General features: G+C 34.6%; 1 protein-coding gene across 3 annotated transcripts in view; it reads left to right on the plus strand.

Moving 5' to 3' along the window:
* The first annotated feature begins 1,442 nt into the window (after window positions 1-1,442).
* The window catches only part of LOC122566806, a 230,127-nt gene continuing 206,458 nt past the window's right edge, over window positions 1,443-25,111 (plus strand). For 2 of the 3 annotated variants that reach the window (XM_043724569.1, XM_043724568.1), the window contains exon 1: window positions 1,827-6,988. In XM_043724569.1, the coding sequence (XP_043580504.1) occupies window positions 4,669-6,988 (2,320 nt within the window). In that variant the 5' untranslated portion in view covers window positions 1,827-4,668. Of the gene's footprint in view, window positions 6,989-25,111 lie in introns of all 3 variants that reach the window. The other variant, XM_043724566.1, reaches the window with a different exon arrangement.

The raw sequence follows: 25,111 nt of genomic DNA on the forward strand, positions 1-25,111 counted from the left end.
AAGTTCATGCAGCCAAACCTCTTATTGTAGTGATTCATCCACTCTCTCGCTACCTACAGCTTTCCATTCAGACAAATGAATTTAATCACCTGAAGATCAATCATTCGTTGTCACGTGTTAACCTAGCATCATCCATCATTTGAACCCATCTAAAATTTAGTTGTAATAAGTGCATAGTGGTTCATGGGAGTATTCGAATACCCTTGGAAATATTTTATGCATAGCATACCTATTATACAAGACATTTCCAAATCTCGTTAGCACGAGACACGGTTATCGTGATTTGATAAACTTCGAAACGTGTCTGAAAAAATATACATGGAAGCTACAGTACATTTATTGCAAGCATACGCTTTGTAAAGATCGCCAAAGTATTTATGCGCTATACATATTTTAATAAGTCACGATATGTAGCGAAACCACCTCTAACACTAATTGTATGTTTAAAACTACTATTTATGCCGTATACCAATTTTTCATTACGTGTAGTTTCGCGTGTAGTCTTGCAATTTCCATGTACATTTTCCAATTGATTTCAAATTTTACTATTATCATCACGATAATCGTGTCTCGTTACAGGGTTCGTGGAATTTCAAGAAATGTCGCATAATGCACATAACATATTCATAAAGTATTCTGTGATAAGTGTTCGAGTGCTTCGTGAACCACTTTAACTCCTCTACGAACGTTATTATTATTACTATTCAAGAAATAATCACGATTGCTTTCGTGATCCACTGTGGCTCATCTGAAAACATAAATATTATTATCGTTATTATTATTTATTTTTAAGCTACAATAAATGATCCATATTCCCGTAGAACAAGCGACGCGATATTTAAATAATCGCCTTTTACACAAAGCAATAACTATAAGTATGGAGCTGTGTCCTCGTATTAACACGAATAGATGGGCAACTAAGTAGAGTTCTATTGTGCCCAATTTCTTCGTTCTTCCGATCCACTGTCCGTCCTCGTCGTTCCGCTCGATCAGGAGACTCGCTGACGTTTACCTGAACACGGTTGGCCGTTTGTCAAGAATCGACGAGCACGACGGGATAGCAGCTGCGAGTGGTATGGCAGCGAGTTTTTCGTTTCCGACGGGCCACCAGCTATGTCTTCCGAGATATTTTGAGATATGTAGGTATCAGAGTGGCTCGCGGTAAGTTCTCGATGGAAACCGGGACACACCTTGGTCTTCGGTGGTGGTTAGCGCTGTTGCAATCGTGAAGCCAGTTTAGCAAAGGTACTTAAGAATAAAACTATCGCCTGCAGCTCTCTCTCTCTCTCTCTCTCTCTCTCTTTCTCCCTCTCTCTCTCTCTCGAGTATTTCTCTCAAGTGGACACTGCGTTGAGGACGACTACCCGAGTCAGTATCAGATCAGTGTCCACTTGCGAGAAATACTGAAGAAAGCAACTCGCGATAGTTTACTGTGCGTCCAAGTGGACCTCGAAGAAGGAAACCAACCTCGTTTCCACGAGCTTCTACTCGTTGATCCCTTTCCCTAGCGGAGTTCGCTTTTTCGTTTATTGATCTTGCCCCGAGATCGGGCTCCCGTTGTTCCGGCCGCGATATTTGCTTAGCGATTCGGTCGAATCGTTTCAGAAACGAGGCTCCTTTCTTGGAACGCGTGGGTGTATTAAACGAGCATGGGGAAACGAAGCGGAAAGAGGGACCGGGAAAGACGAGATCGAGAGCTTAGCCGATCCCGTTGGAAAAATCTCGGCACCAACCGCGATTTCACGCGTGATTATTTATAACCGGCTGCTTGTAAACACGCGTGCTTTGGCGTCCGCCGCGAACCACCAATTTCTTCGCGTCGACAGTTCCGATGGACCAACGGCGAACGTTGCAAGGTTCTTGCCAGACGTCTATTTCAATGTCTCCTCGCGCAACGTCGTGCTGGACTTGCTCCGCTTTAGTTACTCGTGACATCATATCTGAGTTTTTAGGAAATTTCTAGAAGGTAGTTGGCTTTGGATTGTAGTTTCATATGTTCCGGTCTTCGTTCGGTTTGTGCTAGTTTCGTTGAAAGTGGATGTTGTGCCGTGAAGTTGGGAAATAAGTTGTCCTTTTGAATTGAATGACATCGTGATTCTATATTGGAACATAGCATGTACCGTGGATCGATACTATAGTTATACTGCATTAACGTTATGTAGGACGTAACGCAACGTGTGATCACACGGAGCGCAAACTGTGTCATTACGTTTATCCGAGTTTTAAGCGACTGAAACTTTTTTACACGGTTATTTCTTAAAGTTAATTCTAATTACGATAAAATATTCACGTCAATATCGCTGTAAAATTTAAAAATAGTTATAATAAAGTCCCTACGGTACTTGAATATATTTAACTATATCTAAAAATTCAGTTTCCAAAATATTACTTTCGTACGAATGTACGTAACAAATTAAAGGGTCTTCGTTGAAACGTTCATCTGAGTGTTAAAAATTGTACAACCATCGTTAGAAGTTCGCGGCAGACTACATTCATTCACTTTTTCTGTCATGGTTTCCTCTTAGAAGCTACGAAAAACTATTCTCCTATAGCTTCACACAGACGTGTTTCCTGTTTCTCAAGAGGGAACAAGCAGCTCTCCACAGTCTTAACGCTCGTTCTTCGTGTAAGGAGAACTCGCGAGCTGATTCGTGAATAATAAATGCAAACATAACGAAACAGAGGATAGTGAATACGATATGAAGCGGTTTCGGAAACATCCCAAAGTCAGACTCCCTCGATTCTGACAAGCTGCCAAGCATCTGAGGTCGGCTGTTACATAAGCGACGTAACGCGCGTCCGTTCGATTCGCCATCGAACAATAATTCTCGATCGCGTTTCATGCGCGCCGGATATCATGCTGGTTGCGTCTGCGAGCAACTGGAGTAACTTGCAGATCGAAACGTGGATCGGTGAACAAGCAAACGTGAACGAATGTGGAACGATGTTTGATCGTACGATTTTTGATATATCGATCGTCTGATTAACCGGAATGGTAGTAAAGTAAACAAATGATCCAGTGTTTTCTACGTGACGAACGTATTTTCGTCTTCAATCAACATTTCATTTCTCGAAGATCGAAACGGAAGATTAATTTTTAAAGGATATTTAACGAGAGAAATATATATATATATATATATATATATATATATATGTATGCATATTAAAATAATATAAATAAATGTGAAAGTTTAATTTTAAATTTGAAATAAAAAGAGGAAGCCATAAGGTGGAGAAATTTAATTACTAAATAATTTTCAGATAAAAATGGGAATACCGTAAGGTGCAGAGATGATATCCAATGTTTAATTCTGATACAATTTTTAAATAAAAACAAGTATATTTTATGGTGAAAAGCAAAGTGAGATTCAAGCAGAGGTTTAATATGAAAACGGTTATTAATTAGAAGGTAAAACTCAGTTAAGTGACGGTTAGAGTGAGATTGAAATTGAAATTTAATTCATAAATAATTTTCAAATAAAATGAGAGATATTATATGTACGAAGAGCGAAAAATATAGCAAGATGTAGGACGATGCGAATACATCAATGAATATTGGTATATATTTCTCGAGGATCTAGAAGCTGTATTGGGTGTGTTTCAAGTATTCGTTTGGAAGAACTAGCAACAATTTTGAAGTTTGTGGCTGCAACGGTACTCGATCAAAATAACTGTATTTCATTTTGAAAATATTTCTCTATACGTACAAATATTTGCGTGTTATGGCGAAGAAATATTCATACATACATCGATAACTGTCTAAATGAACATTTGAATATTGATATTCAGCTTCGAGTTGTGGAAATACAAATCTTGGCTCTGTTACGCGTATATTCCAATCGAAATCAATGATCGAGTATAATACGAAAAAGAATTTTCGCCAGTATAAATGTTTGCTAATTTTCGCCCACTGTCGAGCTTGGTATTCCTGTAAATATTCTTCATGGAAGAAAAAAGAGCATACTGATACTTCCACGAGGTGACAAGCTTTTATTCTCTAATTTACAAAAAACGAGAACAAGTTATATTAAAATTCTGATATAAATCAATGCGTACAGTAACTAAAGATTTCACGTAAACTTGGTTTCAAAATAGAAATAGATCATTTAAAATTGGCTATAAAGTAAAAATAGAAAGCAAAGGAAGCCCCCAGGAAGAAAAAGTCACTGCATTTGACTATAAAAAGAAGCCCTCTACAAAGTGAAAATCATCTAAATGTAGCCATAAAACGAAAATAAGATTGGCAAATTAAAAATCTTTTAAATTTAACTGCGAAATAAAAAAATTAAGGAAGCTCCTTACAAAGTAAAAATCAAACGACAAAAATCACGTTAATAAATCGTATAATCAAGAGAGTCGAGCGACAAAAATCGCGTTAATCGATTACACGATCAAAAGAATCGATCGATAGGCATCACGTTAATCCATCATACGATCGATAGGAGGCAAACTAATTGAAATTTCCCGTATATGGTTAAAAATATCGAAACATCATCCTGTGAGCTAAAAGTCAACTGGGTCCAAACATCGAGGTGATCGTTTCGCTGAAATCGTTAAGGGGGACGAAAAGTTTACGGTGGCCCTCGAGCTGCGGAGGTGATCGAACCCGGTGAGGCGCAAGAACGAAAACTGCCTCGGCTTGTGCACGAGAGCGCGAGAACCGGAAACATGAAGAACGCTCACCCGATTATAACAGCCACGTCGTCGTCGAGCCTGGTCAATCCGGATTCTTCGTCTTCCAATGAACCTACGGAACCGATCATCAGATTGAAGCTGGACAAGCCGCTCCACTGGGAGTGGGAGCTGACCACGTCCGCGGACAAGCTTCCTGTCATCCAGCTGTTGGACAAGGATGGCCGTCTCCTGGTCGAGACGACTGGACGAACAGCGCAGCGGGCCAGAGGCTCTTTTCGTGAGGGTCTCAGCTCGCACGAGGAGTTTCCAAGCAGCAGATCCACAAGCGAGAAACCTTCCACCGTTCCTTCGTCCTTTTCATCTTCCTCCACGTCTTCGACGATTGCGCTTCCTGCTCAAGGGAACAGGAACGTGGACGGATTCAGTACGAAGTTTGGGTCTGTTCAATTTGGCTACAAACCGCGGAAATCAAAAAGCGAGGTCACGGTGAAGGAGAAGGAGAGGAAAAAGAAGAGTAGACATTCTGGTGGTTGCGAGAGCGCGTCGAAAGAGAGCGACGAGAAGACAAATTCGAAAAGGTATTCCATAGGAGATTATCTAAGACAGCAAATTATAGACGACTTAAGAAATAAGAATACCGTGGGAAAGAGTGCCGAGGAGATCGCCAAGGAGAGGTGTAAGAAGGTGAAGGCTTATCTGAGGAGTCAGAGCGAGACTCTGCCAAGATTGGTGCACGTGGAGGAAGAAGAATCTAACGAGGACCCACGATTAAAAATTAATGAGAACGACGATGAGATTCTTAGTCAGAGGATCAAAGACGGTTTGACCCGTCTCAGAGAAGCAATTAGGGAGGAAGATGTGAGAAGCAAAAGAGGACGCAATGATGAGAATAATTTCGTGGACAACGAATCGCACGAAGCTTCTGACGAGACTTTGAAACCGGAAGACACCAACGTTAGCAGGAAGATTAAGAACGAAGAGCTAGAAAGGGTGAGATCGTTTCTGAGAAGGAAGATTCAACAGAGGATGGAACTGGAACAGTCGAGGAGTTCGAGTCGGAGCAACACGCGTCCTGGCGTTGGAATTCAAAAGAGGTACTCGGATTACAGGCAGCCGGAGGATCCACGAGGTTATCGTACCCGAAAGGTGCGCAGCGAGACGAGCGTCATCAGGTTCGATCCTGAGATTCTTCAGAAGGACAGGCAGAAAGTGGGCAGCAGCAGGCAGATCGAGAGGGAGAGATCGTTGAGGGCCGACAGGTCGCGTTCCAAAGATACGTTCGGGCAAAAAGCGTACCGTCGTTCCAGGAGCGAGACGATCCTCGAGGCCGCGGAAACGACTGGCACGAATCGTCGACAAAGTTCCCAAACGAGGGAGCCCGCGGAGAAACGGAAGCTCTACCGAAAAACGAAGAGCGACGTGTTGCTGGGCCAGATGGGAGCCAGCCTGGACTCGGAGCAGGAGAATCCTCCGAGGCGTGTCAGGTGCCAGGACACCGTCGAAGAGTCCTGGCGCCAGTACAAGGAGAGAAAGAAGCACGAGAGACAGCATCGCGAATCAGACGCCAGAGAAGTCAAAGAGGAAGACTTTATGAGTAAACCGAGATGGAAAGATCTTCAGACGGATCTGTGTTCTTTTAAGAATTGCAAAATCTGCCAGAACTTGCAGAATTGCGTGAATCCATTACTGAAACAAGGAAACAGTCCCGAGAATCAAAGAACTTCGGATGATGGTCGGGTTAAATTGGGCGATTCGTTCACTGTGATTTCTAACGACGCTTCTAACGACTCCGTCAACGATAGGCCAAGTACCAGTTTACAGGAAAATTATCTGGTTGTTGATAAGAAGCCCGACACGTCCAGGAATCATATATTAGCGAAGGTCCAAGCGAAGAATCATGAAACTAATTCATCTATCGTGAATTCTCCGGATTGTGGTTACAGCACAATTCCCAAGAAGGCTTTCAATGACTATAAGGATGACTATAAGTTATACACGCGATCGAATGTGAAGAAAAGCGACACATTCAAGATCGTGGATGGTAGCGAGGAATTGCCATCTTTGGGGGAATGCGTGGAGCGAAATGATTCGAAAGGAAATCTCGATGAACAATCTGCCGATAATACTGACTGTTCGAATAGTGGAGGCGTGTTAACGAACAAATCGAACGAGGACATTGCTAGAGATTACTTTAAGAGAGTGTACGAGCTGCTGAAAAAGAGGCAGGAGGAGGCGAAGAAGATCGCGGAGAAACAGGAAGCGGCAGGTTGCGACGATTCTTCGTCATCTAATTATAAGGAGAAAGTGCAAAAGAGGAGACTGCGGCGGAAGAAAAAGGAACGGGGCACGCAAGGTAAGAAACGAACTACTTTGATGTTTTGTCGGTCTTTTTGAAATGCAGAAGCACGCTGTGAAGTGTGAAAGATGCTTTGTCGTGACGGAACTCAATGTGGTGCAAGTAATGAATAGGCCTCTATTTTTGTTTTGTCATAGAGTTGCTCTCATTTAAAATTTCCAGACGAGACGATATTAATGAGGGCGACTAAAATGCTTCTTAAATATCGCAATTTATTTAATGCATAGTTAATTCCATATACTAGTATCGTGCATTTTGGATAAAAATATTTTATGTACACATGCGTGAATGCTTTTTTCTTTCAATTAAAACTATTTTAGATTTAAACAATTATTTCAATTCTTAGTCATTTTATCTCTATTTGATCACAGTGAAAAGTGTAGTTATTACTTGTTGGATATATAAAATTATGCAAATATTTCATTAAGTGTTACAAATTTTAGTTTAAGAAAATTAGAGTAAAATTATTCGGCGTATGATATAATTCTAGTATGGTTAAAAGAGACGGTATTAATTGTTGCACTTATACATGGATACTTTTTTCCTTATACTACTGTTCTTCCGTTTAGTGAAACAGTCGCAAAGCATAAAATTTAAAAAAACGACATCTAAAATAAATTTTCTACCTACTCCAAGTAAATTATGTGAATTTAACGCATCTCGGTAAGGAAAAGAAGTACGATCTACTAAAGATAAATGATAAATACATAATCGTCATCATGCTCTAACGATATATTATCGCTATTATATTTAAAAAAAAAAACAGCAAAAACAGCTGACAAAAGCAAAGACAACCAACTTTTAATCTTCCGGAACATTTTCCAAGATAGATAGTTCCACTAACGTACTCTGTTAATTGCACATTTAATTAAAAGCGACAAGTTTCCTTCGAAGAGACGGCACTATTAAAACGCTTTGCACCGAACCTTACTTCGTAATTATACAAAGAGATAGAACTACGTAAAGCGAAAGACGAAGGGAAATGACTGCTACGAGAAACGAACTCTTTTAAGTGCCACAGAATTCCGACGATTTCGTGTCGCAGTGTCGAAGTGTCCGTAATTGCCTTGAAGCATGTGACCATGGTTACGTTACGTCTTTTCGCTAATGCGAAAACTTGTCCCTTAAAAGCTCAGCTTCCTTTTCACCGCGATCCCGCCGTATTTACGCGACGTTGGCTTTCCTTCACGTTCTAGAAATATTCATCTTCGGCGTTATGACGAAACTTTCGCGTTATACGTCAGAACTTGCCGTTTTGTTAATATTACACCGCGAACAATGTCGTTGCTAGATGCTACGAGGCTAATAATGGACGCAGGCGAGTTTAAAGGAAAGAAAGAAGCACAAGTGAAATGAACGTTGGGTTAATCGATGGGTCCCCCGTGTGTTTTTGCGTGGCAGACGCCGTAAATCCTCAGGAAATCGCATGGGATAAAATAAAATCATTTCCATGCAAACGATTTGAGACGGTAGTATAGGAGCTTTTTTGCGAATGTTGGTTTGCTTCGTTAAATGTAGAAGACCGGTTTAATCCTTTGGAAACGATTTGTTAAACAGTAAATACGATACTGTTCTTAGTTAAAATGTTGTATTTGGCATTTGTTCATTTTTCAGGGTACGTAGTTCTCCGTGTTTTTCTCTTTTAATCAAAGTTGTATTAAACACGATGTTAAACAATAATTAAATATTTTTATATTGTACGAAGGAAAATGACGACACAAAAATGGTAAAACTTTAGACTTCTCGTATATTTCGAAATGTGATATTTTAGTTAAAAAGAGTAGAATATATACGAGCTGTAATATAAATATTATTTTACGATAGAGAAATGTTATCCATTTCTTTCTCTAATTTCTGTTCTTGTACTTTTTATATATTACTTTTTATACCTATATTATTTCCTCCATTACTGTTGGTAAAAATGACAAAATTTATTATCAACCTCAGTATTTATTATCAAAGTGATAAAAATGACATTAATTTTAGAATTATAGATTAGATAAGGAATTTCGTTTAGTACTTCGAGATAGCTATTTTAGAAATTTGATTTGGATTAGAAATTTGGAAGAAACCAAGGCTAGTTTCATAGTTAGTACTTGTATTTTTATTGCTAGTATTTTTATTGTAATTTTTAATTCTTACGTTTTCTACGAATGAAAAACTATGATCATTAAATTATTAAATTTTCCTGTAAGTGGAAGGTTGCAATCGATTGATTTCTTTTCCAAAGAAAAATCTGACCAGAAAATATATAAATATAAAATATATACTAATAGGTATACGTAATCGATAAAGGAAATGAGTTCTTTTTCAAGTTTTTATTTTACGACAGTGTTTGTTTAAATTTTAAAATATTACAAATTTCGAATATTTAGAAAAATGGGAAGGACAAATTTAGAAACATATGTATATTATTGTACATGAAATCGCTCTTTGGGTAACGAAACACATATCCAGAAACTAAATATGAAGGATTTAAAAAAAATCTGCATTTCAAATTTTCCTTCCGATGATTTATTTTACTATAATTCGCAAGCTTTACCAAAAGACCAACTTAATGAATTTTCATATAAAATCTGTTATCTTTACGCTACGGTGGATACTTTCGTACCTTCTTTACATTGAAACGTTAATTGTAGGAGTTGTTAACTTTTTCAATTAGATCAATCGCAATACCATAAATAATTCGTACACTGTTTTACGTGTGAAGTATTGTTTTATTATTAATTATTTATAAGCGGTACTTTACTTTAAATACTTTATATATTTTTATGCACATTCTGAGCATTCCAACAGATCTAAATTTCATGTATGTAAATATATAAACTTCTACGGTCTATTCATAAAAGTGTAGAACAAAAATTTGAAAATTTCGATCAATACGTAACATATACACATAAAATTTCATGAAGTTTCACGTATACACATAACAGTGTACAAATATACATATGAAAATGATTTTTGGTTTTCGTACAGATAAACAGAGAGAGAGAGAGAGAGAGAGAGAGAGAGAGAGAAAGGAAATTCGATCATACTGATCAAATTTTAAAGAAAAGGAGGAAAAGTCGAAGAAAGTACCAGAAAACGGAATAGGGGCGGAGGTATTAAGTTTCAGTGGTGCAACTTAATTTAATAAAGTATTAACTTGTAGAAGAATCTTAGTTTCTTCGATATAATTAGAATAGTTATACGATAAGAGTTCCTCCTTTATAATATAGAGTAGAATTTGTAGAATCTGTAGAATCAGTTTTTAATAGAAGAGAAATATTCTCGTAATCTCGATACGAAGGAAATCCACTAAAAAGAAAAAGATTCTGGCGATTCTAGATTCCACGTTATTTGAATTTGAAACGTATCTGCTTGATGAGATTGCCTCCTTGAGGTAAAAGTCACTGTTTGAATTTATAAAGAATGTTGGACTTTGCAAGAAGTTTCTAATAGATATTCTGAAAATGATGGGTATGTAAACGAAGACCATTCTATCCAGATTATAAAATTATAGTCCGATTGAATCTTTCTTCCGAAATCTTCGTCCGAAACTATTAGTTATAAGTTCAATTATTAATTTATAAAAGTAATAACCGATCACGAACACATATTATAAGCTGTTATTAATATTTTATATGTCATTTCATTTCCTATATTACAATTCCTAACAAGGATTCAGTCAGATATCTGGGCATGACTCTGGACAGGAGATTGACATGGAAACAACACATCATAGACAAATCGAAGCAACTCAAGGCTAAACTTAAACAATTCTACTGGCTCATTGGCCGTCGCTCCAACTTAAGCACACAGAGCAAAATAATGCTATATAAAGCCATACTAAAACCTGTTTGGATCTATGGGATCCAACTATGGGGAACTGCGAGCAACTCCAACATAGAAATTCTTCAACGATTCCAATCAAAAACACTAAGATCCCTAATAAATGCACCTTGGTATGTCACCAATGAAACAATCCACGGCGACCTCAAGATACCCACAGTCAAAGAAGAAATATACAAGTTCAGAAGCAGATATAACACAAGAGTCAACAACCACCACAACCCATTAGTCACCCAACTACTTGACACGACCGATCAGACCCGATCAGACCAAAAAGAAAAATACCCTTTAGATTGAAGCATTAGATTCAACTAGAATCAAACATAATATAAATTATTATAATGCAAGTTACTGTACCACGCCAAACGAAGTTACTTAAAATTCTCAATGAGAATTGCTTGTAAATTGACGACCAAATAAAAAAAAAGAAAAAAGAAATTTTATTTCCTTTCGTTTCTTCAATTTTAATTTGCACGAAGAGATGAACCGGCGATTTGAAGTGACGCTGAAGTTTAACGTCAAATCAATAAATATATTTTCCAACTAATAAGGTAATATATTTTTCCAAATATCAATTTCTTAGAATTGCATATTTTTTTATTGTAATCGTAATTCTATTTCTATAGTTCGTTTTATCATCTTTCTAAATCATTTTTTTTATTGTGATATCCTTTTATTGGAAGCATCTCATTTGATTCTTTCTATGTTTCAATCGAAAATTTTAGATTCCATACAAGTATCGTAACTTTTATGACAGTTATAAAAGGAATGGGTATAATTTCCGCTAATTCATATAATTTACGATCGATATTCCAATAACAATGCCTTTCATCCGTTCAAACTTTGATTTCCAAAGTAAGAACTAGTTTAACTAGTACAATTGCTCTCCTTTAAACGATACATTAATAACGCAATTAATTATGATAATGAATCCAAATCGATCGAAACTTTAACACAAATTAAACACAAATTTATAGGACGAATATTTATGAAACGCATAGGAGGCAGAAAAAATACTAATCTTTGAAAGGCCAGACAATAATTTTTACACTGTACAGGTACGTAGATGTTATGAATTGTTTGTCCATGAAATTCTTCTCGATAGATAATAAAAGTTGAAATAATAACGGAGTACATGTCACTGAAAACTTGGTCACGATCACGTAAGTTGTTAGATATAGCGGACATTCAATTCTCATTGGAAATTGGATTACGCGCTCTTTGAAGCTTTTAGTGATTTCTCGAGCCGGGTATTTCAACCAAATGTCCAACGAAATAAAGGTCGGATTAAAGTGGCTTTTAAACGCTTGCTGACATTTCAGCTATCGTTCGATAACGTCGCAAACGAATTTGCAACCTGGAAATAAACCGAATAAATCGTCGAACTAATCGATAATACTTTGGCTAATTCGATTAACGTGGAATGCTGCGCGTTTCAAATTGTGTACACATGTCGGTAGAGGAAAGTGGTTCGTCGATAAAGGAATAAGTGTAATTAACAAGCTAAAGATCAAACCGATATTTCTATATTCAATTTCAAGATATTTGAAATATATTTATGTTACGATATACAGAGAGAATATTCTGTTTTCTGATTATCTTAGTTTTTAGTTAAATATCGATTGATAATCGCATCGAAGTACTTAAAATATAATTAAAAAGATTATAGAGAAGAAAATAGTATAGAAAATACAATATCGTGATTGAAAAGAATATCGTAATATCATAGTCATTATTGATACATCATCGCTCTCATATAATAATTGCGTATTATTTTGATGTTGAATTTTTGACAAGGAAAAAAAATGATGAAGCTTATGAAACGATACAAGTATCCCGCTGATCGTCTTTTCTACGTTGTTCAAAATACCTACTTTAACGAGACTAGCGAGAAATATAAGAAAATTATTTAATAACCACTTTCCGAGATTTGGAAGTCAAGGAAGCGAAAATAATTACGTACTGTGAAAACAGTGTGTGAAAAGTTGATTGCGAGAAAACAGCGGGATAATTTTGGGCAGACGTCGTCATGGCCGTCTCATCTGACCGCCGCAGACAGCCGTTGGTCCTTGGTGACGGGCTTTCAGCCAAAGAGATTAGCACCGCGCCTTCTACCAGGAAGTCTCGTGAAAATCAGCGGAAAGCTCCGCCACGAATCTCGTTGATACAATCTCCCTCTCAGCAGTTGCTCTTGTTTCTTGTCCCTCTGCGGGAAATGATCGTCGACTTCTTCTCAGAACCTTTCAGAGGACGAGATAATTGGTACAGTCTCCTTTCTCGTCAAACTTCCCTGTGAAACTGGGCTACGAACGATTGAAAAGGACAATGAGATTTGTTTTGGTTCCTGGTTCTTACTTTTGTCTCTTAACCATTGAAAGATGATGCAGGCTTCATTGAGGTCTTATTTCAAGGGGAATCTAAACTTTGAAACGTAGCAGAATTGTAGAATAGGTTTTGTATATGTATCGTAGAGTCTGAAAAACCAAGTGTTTTTGTTCCAGCAATTAAGAAACGTTGCGAATGTTATCATGTGATTGTGGATTGTGTACACATTTATGAGAAATTTACAGTGGTTACGAAAAGTATATTGAATTGTTTTTTTATCAAGTTCTACGTTTCATTTTCATAGTATCGAATTTTTGTAGTCAGATAAAAGTGTTGCTAAATGATACACGATATACTTGGATCTAATTAATTAGTAACAAAATCAGGGCTGTAGCAATATATAAAGTGGCTTGCGAATGATTTTTACAGTCACTGTATAGGTGCGAACATTGAAAGAATGCAACGTAATATACAAAATGTATAAAATAAACAAAATAACGTATTCGTAATGGTTATATCGTAAAAGGAAAAGGAACATTTGATCATCCTTCGAAATGTAAAATAATTAGAAATTCGTTTGTAGTTTGAATAAAGAAAATTAAGTATTAAGGTATGATTAACTTGACCGATGGCTTATACAGCAATTGTATTTATTAAAAGTGTGCGATAAGTGATTTAGAAAATAAATAAATACGCAAAAATAATGATTTTAGAATAAAGTACTATTTCCAGAATAGAACTGAGAAGAATAATAGGAACTGTAGACTGAGATTTAAAGCTTCACGGCTATGTGATTTTTATAAATAGAACAGGATGCTAATTTAGCGTTGTGACATAAAACAGAATGGGGTAGAAAATTAAGTTAAAAAAATACGGAAGCGAGATACATCAACTGGCAGCGAACTTTTTTTAAGGATTTTCGAGTCTTTTCGGTAAGATTTATTCCTGTTTCTCTTTTCGATTTCATGTTTCTTTTCTAATTTGTTATTTGAATAAATTTTCAAGGAAATTTTAAATGGCAGTTATATACAGTCTTCTTTCTAAAACAATGAAATGTTAAAATCTACTGTTTGTAATAAACTACGAAGGTAATATTACGAAAGAAATATTTTTGACCTAAATAAGGTTCTCTAAGGTTCTCTAAGCTGCGTCTAATTATTTATAAACCTTTACAAAGCCAAATAAATATCATAGATATTACAAATAAAAGCATTCTTATATATTCAAATTTAGACCAATGAGTTAGAATTATTTCTATTTTTAAACCAATCAAATTTTAAAATTTAAAGATATAGATTCCGTCATAATTAATCAACCGCAGCGTAATTATCACTCATTAATTTGTGATCTAGAATAAAAATTTATCAATAATTTATTGATATATTAAATCTCGTTTCGTTTTGAATCAAATGCTTATTAAACGTGGTAGAATTAAATAATTAACTGAATAATCAACCATAGTTGCTTCGACTTGTGATTTTTAATAAAAAATGAATGGCAACCGATCGATCAAAATATCAAGACTCTTTTCTGTTTAGATTAAACATGTTCTTAGACTAAGCACGAAAAGCAGGAAAATCTGTGACGGATTAAGGAATAGAGGAAACACATAGTCATTTATTAATGAAATGTCGCGGCTATGGCACGGCTAGACATCGCGACCCTCCACTAAATATTCAAGAGAGGAGCCGGAATACGGTAGATGCTCAAAAGCAAAATGAAACTCTTTTGATCGCGGCATATCCGCCGTGAAAGTGTCTGAGAGACGGGGAAAATCGTATTTTACTAGCGGCTATGTCGCTACTAAAGGAAGGATTACATTGGATTGGCAATGGTTCGCGTGTGCGTTAAGAAGAGAATGGAACTTTTGAGCTTGTAAGTACTTCACGTTTCTAGCTAATGCTGGATATTTGTAAGCTGTGGAAAGCTTATTACATAATTTACGGTATTCCCGATATGATAACAATGCTACCGTTTTAATAACACAATCATGCGTTTATGTACTTTAATCCGTTGTGTGTTGCGCTATTAGACAGCAGATATTTATTCAGCTATGGGAAATACAACGCAAAAATTTGCAGAATGTACATAATACTGACATCTCTCATGATGTTGTCTTTTTTCCAAAAAATCTTTAAATCTCAATTGGTAGCTTTTTCAAGTCATCGTGCATAGACATATTTAACCAAAGTAATAATTTCTATTCTTTATCGAATCAATGCACGTTCGTAATGACTAAATATGTACATGGTTTTATTCTTTCAAATTGAGGAAAATTATCCTCAATCCTGCGATTAAACAAACCTTGAAATGGGTCTGTGAGTGTCTCTGTTTACGGTTCTGTAACCGTGTACATCAAAAAGGTTGTTTATAATATAATAGCGCGGATCTCGTTGACATTCTTCAAACGTCTTAGGCAGATGTGCATAGAAGAGACATAATCAAGATTTACTAACAGTAAACAATCGACTGTTTACATATTTTCCTGAAATGTATACTTGTACTAAACATTTCCTAGTACGTTTGAAATTTCACCAATGTTGTCGGATTACATTACGTTATGTTTGAGTGTTTTCTACAACACACATGAGCTACTGTATTATAGAAAGCCATCGAATATTATGATTATTTATAACGACCAACAATGTGGTCGTAATATTTCTATGATAAATTTTAGTAACGTCAAGTAGACGTGATTTATAGAAAATTTCTCCTTTTCTTCTCTGTTTCTTTCTTTAATACGGTTGATAAATTATGATACTTTCTCATCGACAATTTCACAATTTCGGGATAGAAATATATAATTTCCAGACTAGATTAATTATAGAAAATTTAGTTTATGTATTCCGAAACACCTTACCCGTAAAATATATATCTTCTTTTTAACAGAAGAACACAGATATATAAAAATTGAAAGAAATATCGAATTTGTATGCTTCAGAGGAACTGTTATAATAACGTCATAATATTGAAAAGGTTGCTCTGAAAATGTAATATTTGAATAGAAGGGTATGCTCGTCAACGCTGCTTTCATTGCCTTGATAAAACGGTCGTTTGATATATTGTGTATAGCTAGAATAATTTACGAAACTGGAATTTAATTGAGAAATTTGATGAATTATTCAAGATCCTGGCATTGTGTTTGATATTTTTATTAATACTGTTATGCAGTACCATTCGATCAACGCGTTAATATATGGATATTTTCTTGCAAAACCGGCATTGGTGGAATAGCGTGATACGAATTCTGTGGTTTTGCTATATTTGGTAGAATTCCACCAAAGCAAGAGAAACTTCTGTGTAGCCTGACTCTGCAGAACTAATTTCCCAAACGTGCTCGTATATTGCTAATTACTGGCGAAATTACTGTATTTAAAATATTAATTTTGCTAAACCGTAGATAATTATAATTTCACGTCTTTAGACTCGCTGGAAAATATTCTACGTTTCTTCGATTCTTCGTTCCATTTATTTTTTTCATTATTCGTATTACATTCCTATATACTCCTTCCATATACATATTTCGTATATACACTCGTATATGTATCTGTATCTCATATACCGAGGATGTATGAAAGGACAGCAATTAATTTTACGTATAATGCTAAATCCTTGAAATCCCATATCCAAAGAAACGCTACGTATTATCTTAAAAAAATGTTGAAGAATTTGAATTCGTTAAATTCAGATACGAGTTTTTAAAAAACACATGATAATTCCCTGAAGGTTTATAAAATGTCAACCAAATAACTAACATTACGATAATCAATATTTTTTTAATATTCCACAAAGTGGCAGAAACGCGTATTTGATTTCAAAACCGAATGAATGCGAATCTCAGCGTACAGAGTTTAAAATTGTTCCCATATAAAAAAATAGGAAAATATGACCTACTTCTTCCGTACTTTTCCTGTATATCGCTGTTGTTATACGCTTATGCTCAGTAATAGAAGAGAAATTTATGTACATTTCGTACCTTAACTTGAATGTCATCATTGATATCATACGTAACGTGTTTGTTAGTATCAAGAGAGAGGAGAAACACGATAATTTGCAATTCCTGTTTTTTTTTTAGAAAAATATTAATTAATACGAAAAATCAAGAGAAATATAAATTCATCTCGCTGTTTCCGTGTAGCCTTTACGTTTATTTTCAATAAAATGTTGCAAAATATATAGTTTTTGTATCTGATAGCGAAAATCCTGAGATCCTTAGAATAAAGAGATAATTAGTTTCTAAATCATTCATTTTGAATTCTTAATGATTTTATTCAAATTGTTCAAATTCTCGATACGCATCAGTTTCTCTTATTTTATCGAACCCACGAAGTACCTGATCATAATCGTTTGCAGTTTATGCCTGTTCTATCGGTTCCAGAAGCGTCGTACACGAATCAAACGAAATGTTCGAGCGTGAAATGGATATTATAACATAACCATTCAGCCAGCTCGTATTCAGAACGTATTTCGCATATCGTTCTAGCGACGCTGCTTGCGTTTCTGTTGGAACTGTTGGCATTGCCTCTAAAGTGTTTAGCAGTTCTTGTCGCGTAACTATCGGTTTGATCTCGACGTTAGCGTATGGACGTTTGCATGTAAACGGAAACATCAACTTGTTGCTAGACGCGCGGGGCGATACAGCATTTGACGTTGGCAAAGGAACAATTGGCGAGCGCCATTCCTTCTGCTATAAATCGCGTTTCGTTTAAACATTCTCGGGATATTTGCAGCGCGCGGAATTCGAACCATCTTTCCCCATAACCTTTCCCGCGGTAAGAATGGACGTGAAACAAATTGAAATCTTGTATTTCGGTTTTGAACGGAAAGCTAAAGCTTTTTCCCAAAGTAAAATGATTTATGAATGCATTAATAATTCACTAATAATAATAATAATTCATTATGAAATTAACTATATTAGTGAAGTATGGTTAGTAATATTAGTAAATCGAGAAACTAGAAATTATAGCTTTTGAATTTCTATAATTTTACAATTTTAAGGTACGTAGGATAATCGGATGGAAATTTGTTAAATTATTTTGCACAATTGAATTTCTTTCGTTATGAAATTTACCGCTGTTACGGAAAAATTTGTATTAATATTGATAATTTATCAAATTTGAGTAACAGTATTTATTCACTGGCACAAAACACATGGAAAGATTAAATCGGTTTGATAAGAAGTAAATACAAAAAATGCAATCAAGAATTTAAATTTTTATGTAGTAGAAAAGAATGAAGAAATGTTACTGGGGAAAGAATATTTAGCAATCTATTTGTCAATATTTGTTAAATATTATTGTTCAACATTTCCATATATATTGTATTTATGTATATATTTATATCATAGCATTTTACATCTCAAGAAGTTTAGTATTTTTAGTTAGTTCAATATTATTAAGTTTGCTTGGAAACTTTTTGCCAAGCGTAGTAGAATTTTGGAATTCACGATGATTTTTACTTTCACGAAGTTTTCTAAAATAGCAGAAGACTTCATAATAGTTTACTATCGTGACACGAAACATAGCTATGCAGGGTCAACTTCAAGAGTTATAAAAATAAAATGCGCAGACCTATGACAATCGTTCTTTACTTTTTGCGATCTTTCTTCCTGGACGAGTTTCCTCTTGTTTAGTTTCCCTTAGTTTCATAAGTCGAATGAGATTTTAAAGAGTCGTGACCTAAAATGTATTTCACTTCTTTACCTTTTCCCGGAGTCGGTGTAATTTTAAAATTACACTTTGTAAGAAACGCGAAGGAAGAAATATCATGGAAAAACATGCGCAGCTTTTATATGCTCCCATAGATTACAAAAATAAGTGGTGAATTTTAACTTCGAAATTCATGTTTCTTTAAAACTTTACGAGTATGTGCCGACGAGTATGTAACGACAATATATTTGCATTTATATTTAGTAACGATGGGATGTTTCATAGAAAATTAAAGGAAAAGAGAACGAAATAGAATGAAATTGGTTCTCGCCTTTGTTATTATTTCTGTGAAACAAAAACACAATATTACGCACAATGTCTTTCAGACTTTTTTTTATTTCGAATTTCCTGGTTTTCTGGTATATTTCTTGGAATATTTTACAGCTTCAAATAGAAACGAGATTTCTCTGAATTCTTTTGTTTTCTTATTGTTAAGGTGAATATGGAGTCGGATAAAATTTTATATATGATATTTGGTTAATACGTACCTACTATATTTTTGGTACGTGTTTATACGTGGCATGCAACGTAAGTGTATCGCAGAGTTGAAATTTTTCAAGCACCTGCACACATAGCGGTGAGCAGCGGTTCTAATCATTGCAAGTAAATTGCTGCTATCCAAGCTGGTTCTTGCAATCCTGTATCAAAGCCTCTTCCGTACGATAAGGAGGGATTAACGAGAGTCCCTTGTGGGCTTCTCCCTTTAATCAAAACACGCATCGTATCAACGAGGGTACAGGTTGTACACGATGTATGTTCACGGTACGTGCACGCAAACCAAACTCAGACCAAAATGGTCGGCTAAAAGAGGCGCAGAAATGGAAACAAGAAGCTTGATTCAACGTGAAAACGTGCATTGAGATGCAATTACTTTGTAATTTTTCTCAATAATATCTTGTTAAGTAGATTCGTTCTTTTGACAGATTTTATTTTACAGTTTTTGCGTCCGCAGAACTGATGGTATACGTATATGGTTTGAAATTGAGGGAGAAAAACGTGAATTCTGTTTGATGAGATATTTAAAATTAAAAAGTTAATGAACATCTTTTGTGTATTTATGTGTTACATTATTGTAAAACAATTTTATATACAAAGTATATGTTTATTTTTATTTTAGCTTCTACATATTAAGAAACTGAGGATCTTTGTGCAAAGTTAAATATTTGTTATACCGTTTAGGGGGTGAAGCGAATCCCTATTTAAATTTCATTTCATCGTTCTCGTAAAAATGTAATTTGCAGAAATATCCGCGATCTAAATATTATTTATTTTTATCCATAAAATACATATTCATGTGTTTAATTTCTGACTAGGTATAGGTTTAATGATTGAACATTTTATTGTCTGCAAATTGAAGTAAATTTAATGTAAGTAAAATATATTTGGCGAATAGCAAAATAGTTGTTTCTTCGTTCCATTTGCCTATAAAAGAGTAGAATCTTCTAAATTTATAAAACTATCAATCATTAGAGGAATGTTATTAAAAATCCTTAGTTTCTTATCAATCAGTAAATTAATTGATTTATTAAGATAACTTTTGTACATATAATAATAGTTAATAATACAGTTATTACTATCAGTTTCATATATTAATGAATAATATTAATGAAACAACTTCTCTATTTAAAGAATTATTTTTTCAAATTGTGGAATTTTTATTAAATTTTTTGAATTTTATTAATTTTTTCTTCTTATTCTATCGTAGAAGTCTAGTCTTTGGTTAGAAAAGGATGACGGAAGAAAAGTAGTTTCCATCCTATCAGCGAAAGGTCACCTCGTTTCCTCGAATTTAAGATTCGTGTAATCCTAGAAGTGCTTATGTAGGATGTTACACTCTCAACTTACTCGTCAGCATCTCCAAAAAAATAGGATTCTCTAAAAAGGGATTGTTGAGCTTTGGCAATGAGATCTCATGTACAAGAAGTTTATATCCTAATAAGGTTTTTAAAAGGTGATTATCATTCTCTTGATCTCCAGAATTATTTTACGACCATAGTTCCTTTGAGTAAAAATATTCGAACGCAGAGATATAATACGTTGAATCATTCTGCACCTGTTCCTTGAAATGTTACAAATGGATCGCAGATGTATGTAAATTCATATTTTTTATGAATATGATTAAATAATGCAACGAGTATTTTACTTTAAATATTTTATATATTTTTACATGTCATTATACGTTACATATATATTTTCGTATATTTATTTTCTATAAACGAATAAATATCTGCAGTCTAATGATAAATCAAACGTTGCGACAGAAAAAATTTTTTAAAGAAATCAATCTTTTCTAAAAAATGGTGGAACTTATTCGGTGATTTCAGTTGAGTCACTAATAATCAATTGCATGATCGATGAGGTTTTAATCAATCAATTTGAAGAAATAAATTTAGGAAAAAGTAACTTCTTTTTGGAAAGCAAGATATCTAATTTTGAAAAATGAAAAATAAATTTATTTATGTATAATGATATGTTACTCCTCGTCTTACGGTAGATGTAAAAGAAAAATAGCTTTAATTTATTGTCAAATATATATGTTTATCTGATTCATTTGAATATAGTTTCACAAGTGATGAAGCAACCGAAATATCTGGAATATTCCATTTTGTCATGACACAAAAGATTTTATAACGCTCGAAGATGACTTTTGGGAGATGAAGAAATTATTTTTGTCGCATATAAGAAGCACGGCCAATTTTCTGCGGTCAAGGATTATTTTCGGAAGCAAACACGACGGTAATTCGTCTATATGCATAGTCGACTTTATTATACTCGAATTAAATATTTAGACCATATTAATAAATCCCAACGACACGAACGAGATTCTACATAAAAGTTAATTGACTGTCAAACTCGTGTATTTACTACATCATTTATACATATACATATTTTCTATGAAACGGATCATTCTTTCTCTATTAAATATAAATAAACCTACATCTCACAACTTACCACAGTCTGCTTCGTATGCGAAATAAAAAGTAAAAAGAAGATTAAAGCTATAAAGGAAAGGAATTGTATAAGACTTTAAACATATTTTGCTGCTAAAATTTTCATTTTATGCGATGTTTTCTATTTTAATTTTTTGACTTTCTTTGATAAAGATAAAGATAATTCGATTATCCTTCTATTCATGTCAGATATTATTAGGTACTACCAATCTTCAACTGATCAAAGAATACAAGAACACAAAGTTCGCATTTAATTCAAACAACATTTGATTCAAATACAAATACGTCATTTTCACGTGCTTTCTATCGTATCAATTTTTGAGACTTTCTGACAGCTCACATTACCAGAATCACCAGTTTCCCGTATAATACACGTCTTATAATATTTGTAATATTACTATATAATAACATACTGTTGTTAGTAAAATAAAAATATTTAACACTCACGAATAAAAATTATTGATAATTAAACCCCGATACTGGGGTATCGTATGCCAAATTTATCGACGAATAGAAACGAGAATATCCAGTCAAAGCGGAAAATTCAACACGGAGCGTGTCGACTATCCACGCAATATTAATTTAAATTTGTCAAAAATATTAATTTTAACTTATCAATTTAAAAATTCCAAAGAACTGCAAATTCTGTACCACATTACATTTATCTCGATTCGATGATACACAGGTACATACAATTTTCATGCTCGTTTCGAAGAAAACGAACACAAATTGTGTTGTTTTACGACGTCTTCTTCGAAAGTGAATTTGGCGATGGGCCAGGCGTGGATCGCCGAGTCGTCGTTGATTTTACTTCATGACAGGGTAATAGATTTCGCATGTCGGAACAAATATTGAAATGAGACTAGGAGAAAAAAATGGACGCAGAGCACGAGGCCAGGCTGTACCTTGTTACCTAATTTCCCGGCACGAATCGATCGGAAGGACGAACTTTTTATTTCCGGCTAATTGGCAACTCATTATTTCGAGATCGAACTCGAGGTACTCGCGCATGAGTCACTGGCGAATTATCGATAGAGACATCGATGACGTACACAGGATGTCCTGAATTCGAACGTGATCGTTTTGACGTCGTTCTAATCCATCACGAAGACTTGTTTAGGGATAGACGGAAACATTGAACTTCTAGCATCTTGGCATTGAGTTGGTGTGAGTAGACTTTGACGTGCTGGATGAATACGAAAAGTGATATGATAATAAATGTGTATATTTAGTTTATTAAGGTGTAGCGTTCCGTTATCATACCAATGTTTCATTTATAATTTTCTTTTCAGTTATTTATGTTTCAGTTATTCTTATCATCATTAAATTCCCCTTGAATTTTTTAACATTGTAGTTATAGGAGATAATTTTAAGAATATACGTAATATATATTTCGTGATTATCTTTCTTTTTATTTTTATTATTAATATTATTATTTTGATCTATATAAAACTTTACTAAAATATTATTTTGATGAAATTGGGTATCTATTTATAGTAAACATTGACATTTTTAAATCATGGAAATTTTTCTTGGATTTCTGCAAAATATCTACTGATCTAATATAGTATTGTCTCTATATGCAATACGATGAATACGATACGATAGAGCACTCGATTGTGAATCGTCGTGAATTTTTCCGGATATAAAGGACAGTCCGAGTGAAAGAGAGAGAGAGAGAGAGAGAGAGAGAGAGAGAGAGAAAGAGAGAGATCCGAAAGTGCTTGACGAAAAGAAACATATCGGTTGGATAATGTTAATGCAACAACGCACTTTTTTCTTTTTCCATTTCTCGTTGAACGAATCTTTTATCAGTGTAATAGCGAAGCATTTCTGATTAAAATAGAAGCAAACACGATATATATAGTTTGAAGCATATTTGTTTATTTAATGATGTTAACTTATTTCCTTTCGTCTATTGAATATATGTACATACATGGAAATGAGATTTAAACTATATCGTGTTTGGTCTCATTTTAATCGGAAAAATCTGACAAATACCCCAGTGAAAGCTTTATTTAAAAAGAATCAGAAATAAGAAAGTTTCGTTATTGTCTCACGAATAATTAGTATTGTTTCATGGACGATTGAATTCGGTTTAGGTCGCACTACTCAGCCGTCGAACTTCATGGTGTGTCAAAGGGAATACTAGGACCCATTGAAAGGAACTTGACCCTAGTTGTGGGGGTGACGACCGGTCATTTGTGAGGAACACGCGATCAAATATCGACTGTATAATTTTTGTTTCTTGATGAAACAATATGCAAGTTACTTTATGTACCTTTTTCAACAATGTTGCATTTATGCAAACTTTACTCATTATTCCACTGTTTAGTTTTTAATGATTTAAATTTAAATAACTATTTTTCGTAAGGTAATTAAGAAGTATGATTTTTGAAAATATTTGTTAAGCAGAATACTATATAGCGGTAATGAGTATTTAATTCAAATATGTAGAAAGGAGCAACCTTTTTTTACAAATGAATGTTATTCTTTCCCAAATGTTATTAATATTTTATTTTATATTAATTATATACTATATAGAAGAAGTTCTGGGTTTACAATTTATGCTCTTAACAATGTATGAATTTACTTATAAAAGAATTTTTTCTTACAAAAGATTTCGTTTTCTAAAAAGATTATATATGTTTTAATAAATGGGAAAAAGTATTTTATTTAATATTTTACTTGGAAAAGGACTTTTAAAATGCACCATTTCCAGATATTTTTATCTGAGTAACTACTGTATTACAGAAAGTACTGTATTGCAGTACAATAGAGTACAAATGGTAACAGTCATGCGTGATAATTAATACAAATTATCTTTTGTGTTGCTAACTTCCGTTCGATTGACTCATCTATCACAGTTACACCAAGCAAGTTCTATTTACTGTTCCAGTATCAAAGCATTCATTTATGACATGGTATTATTTAAAAGGTTATAAGCTACAAAGAACAGGTATTAAACTTTTTATAACAAAGTGTCATGCTTTCAAAAATTGACAATTTGTTAAAATATAATGGAAATTTATTTTCACGTTCATACATTCAGTTTCCCACTGTATATATATGTATATATGTTGGGTTAGCGTTGGAATTTTGGACGTGTGGCGGCACTCGACAGCGAAAATACCACCACTCGAAACTAACCAGTGTCGGACGACGGCAACGCAGTGGTTAGCGCCGTACGTTACGAACGTTCGGGACCCGGGTTCGAATCCCGGCGCCTGTAGTCCGATTTTTCTCCCACGACATCTAAATAAGAAGAAAATACAACAGTACCCCAGCAGCGACAGCTACAGTCA

This window comes from Bombus pyrosoma, linkage group LG4 (genome assembly GCF_014825855.1).
Source record: "Bombus pyrosoma isolate SC7728 linkage group LG4, ASM1482585v1, whole genome shotgun sequence".
Classification (NCBI taxonomy): domain Eukaryota; kingdom Metazoa; phylum Arthropoda; class Insecta; order Hymenoptera; family Apidae; genus Bombus; species Bombus pyrosoma.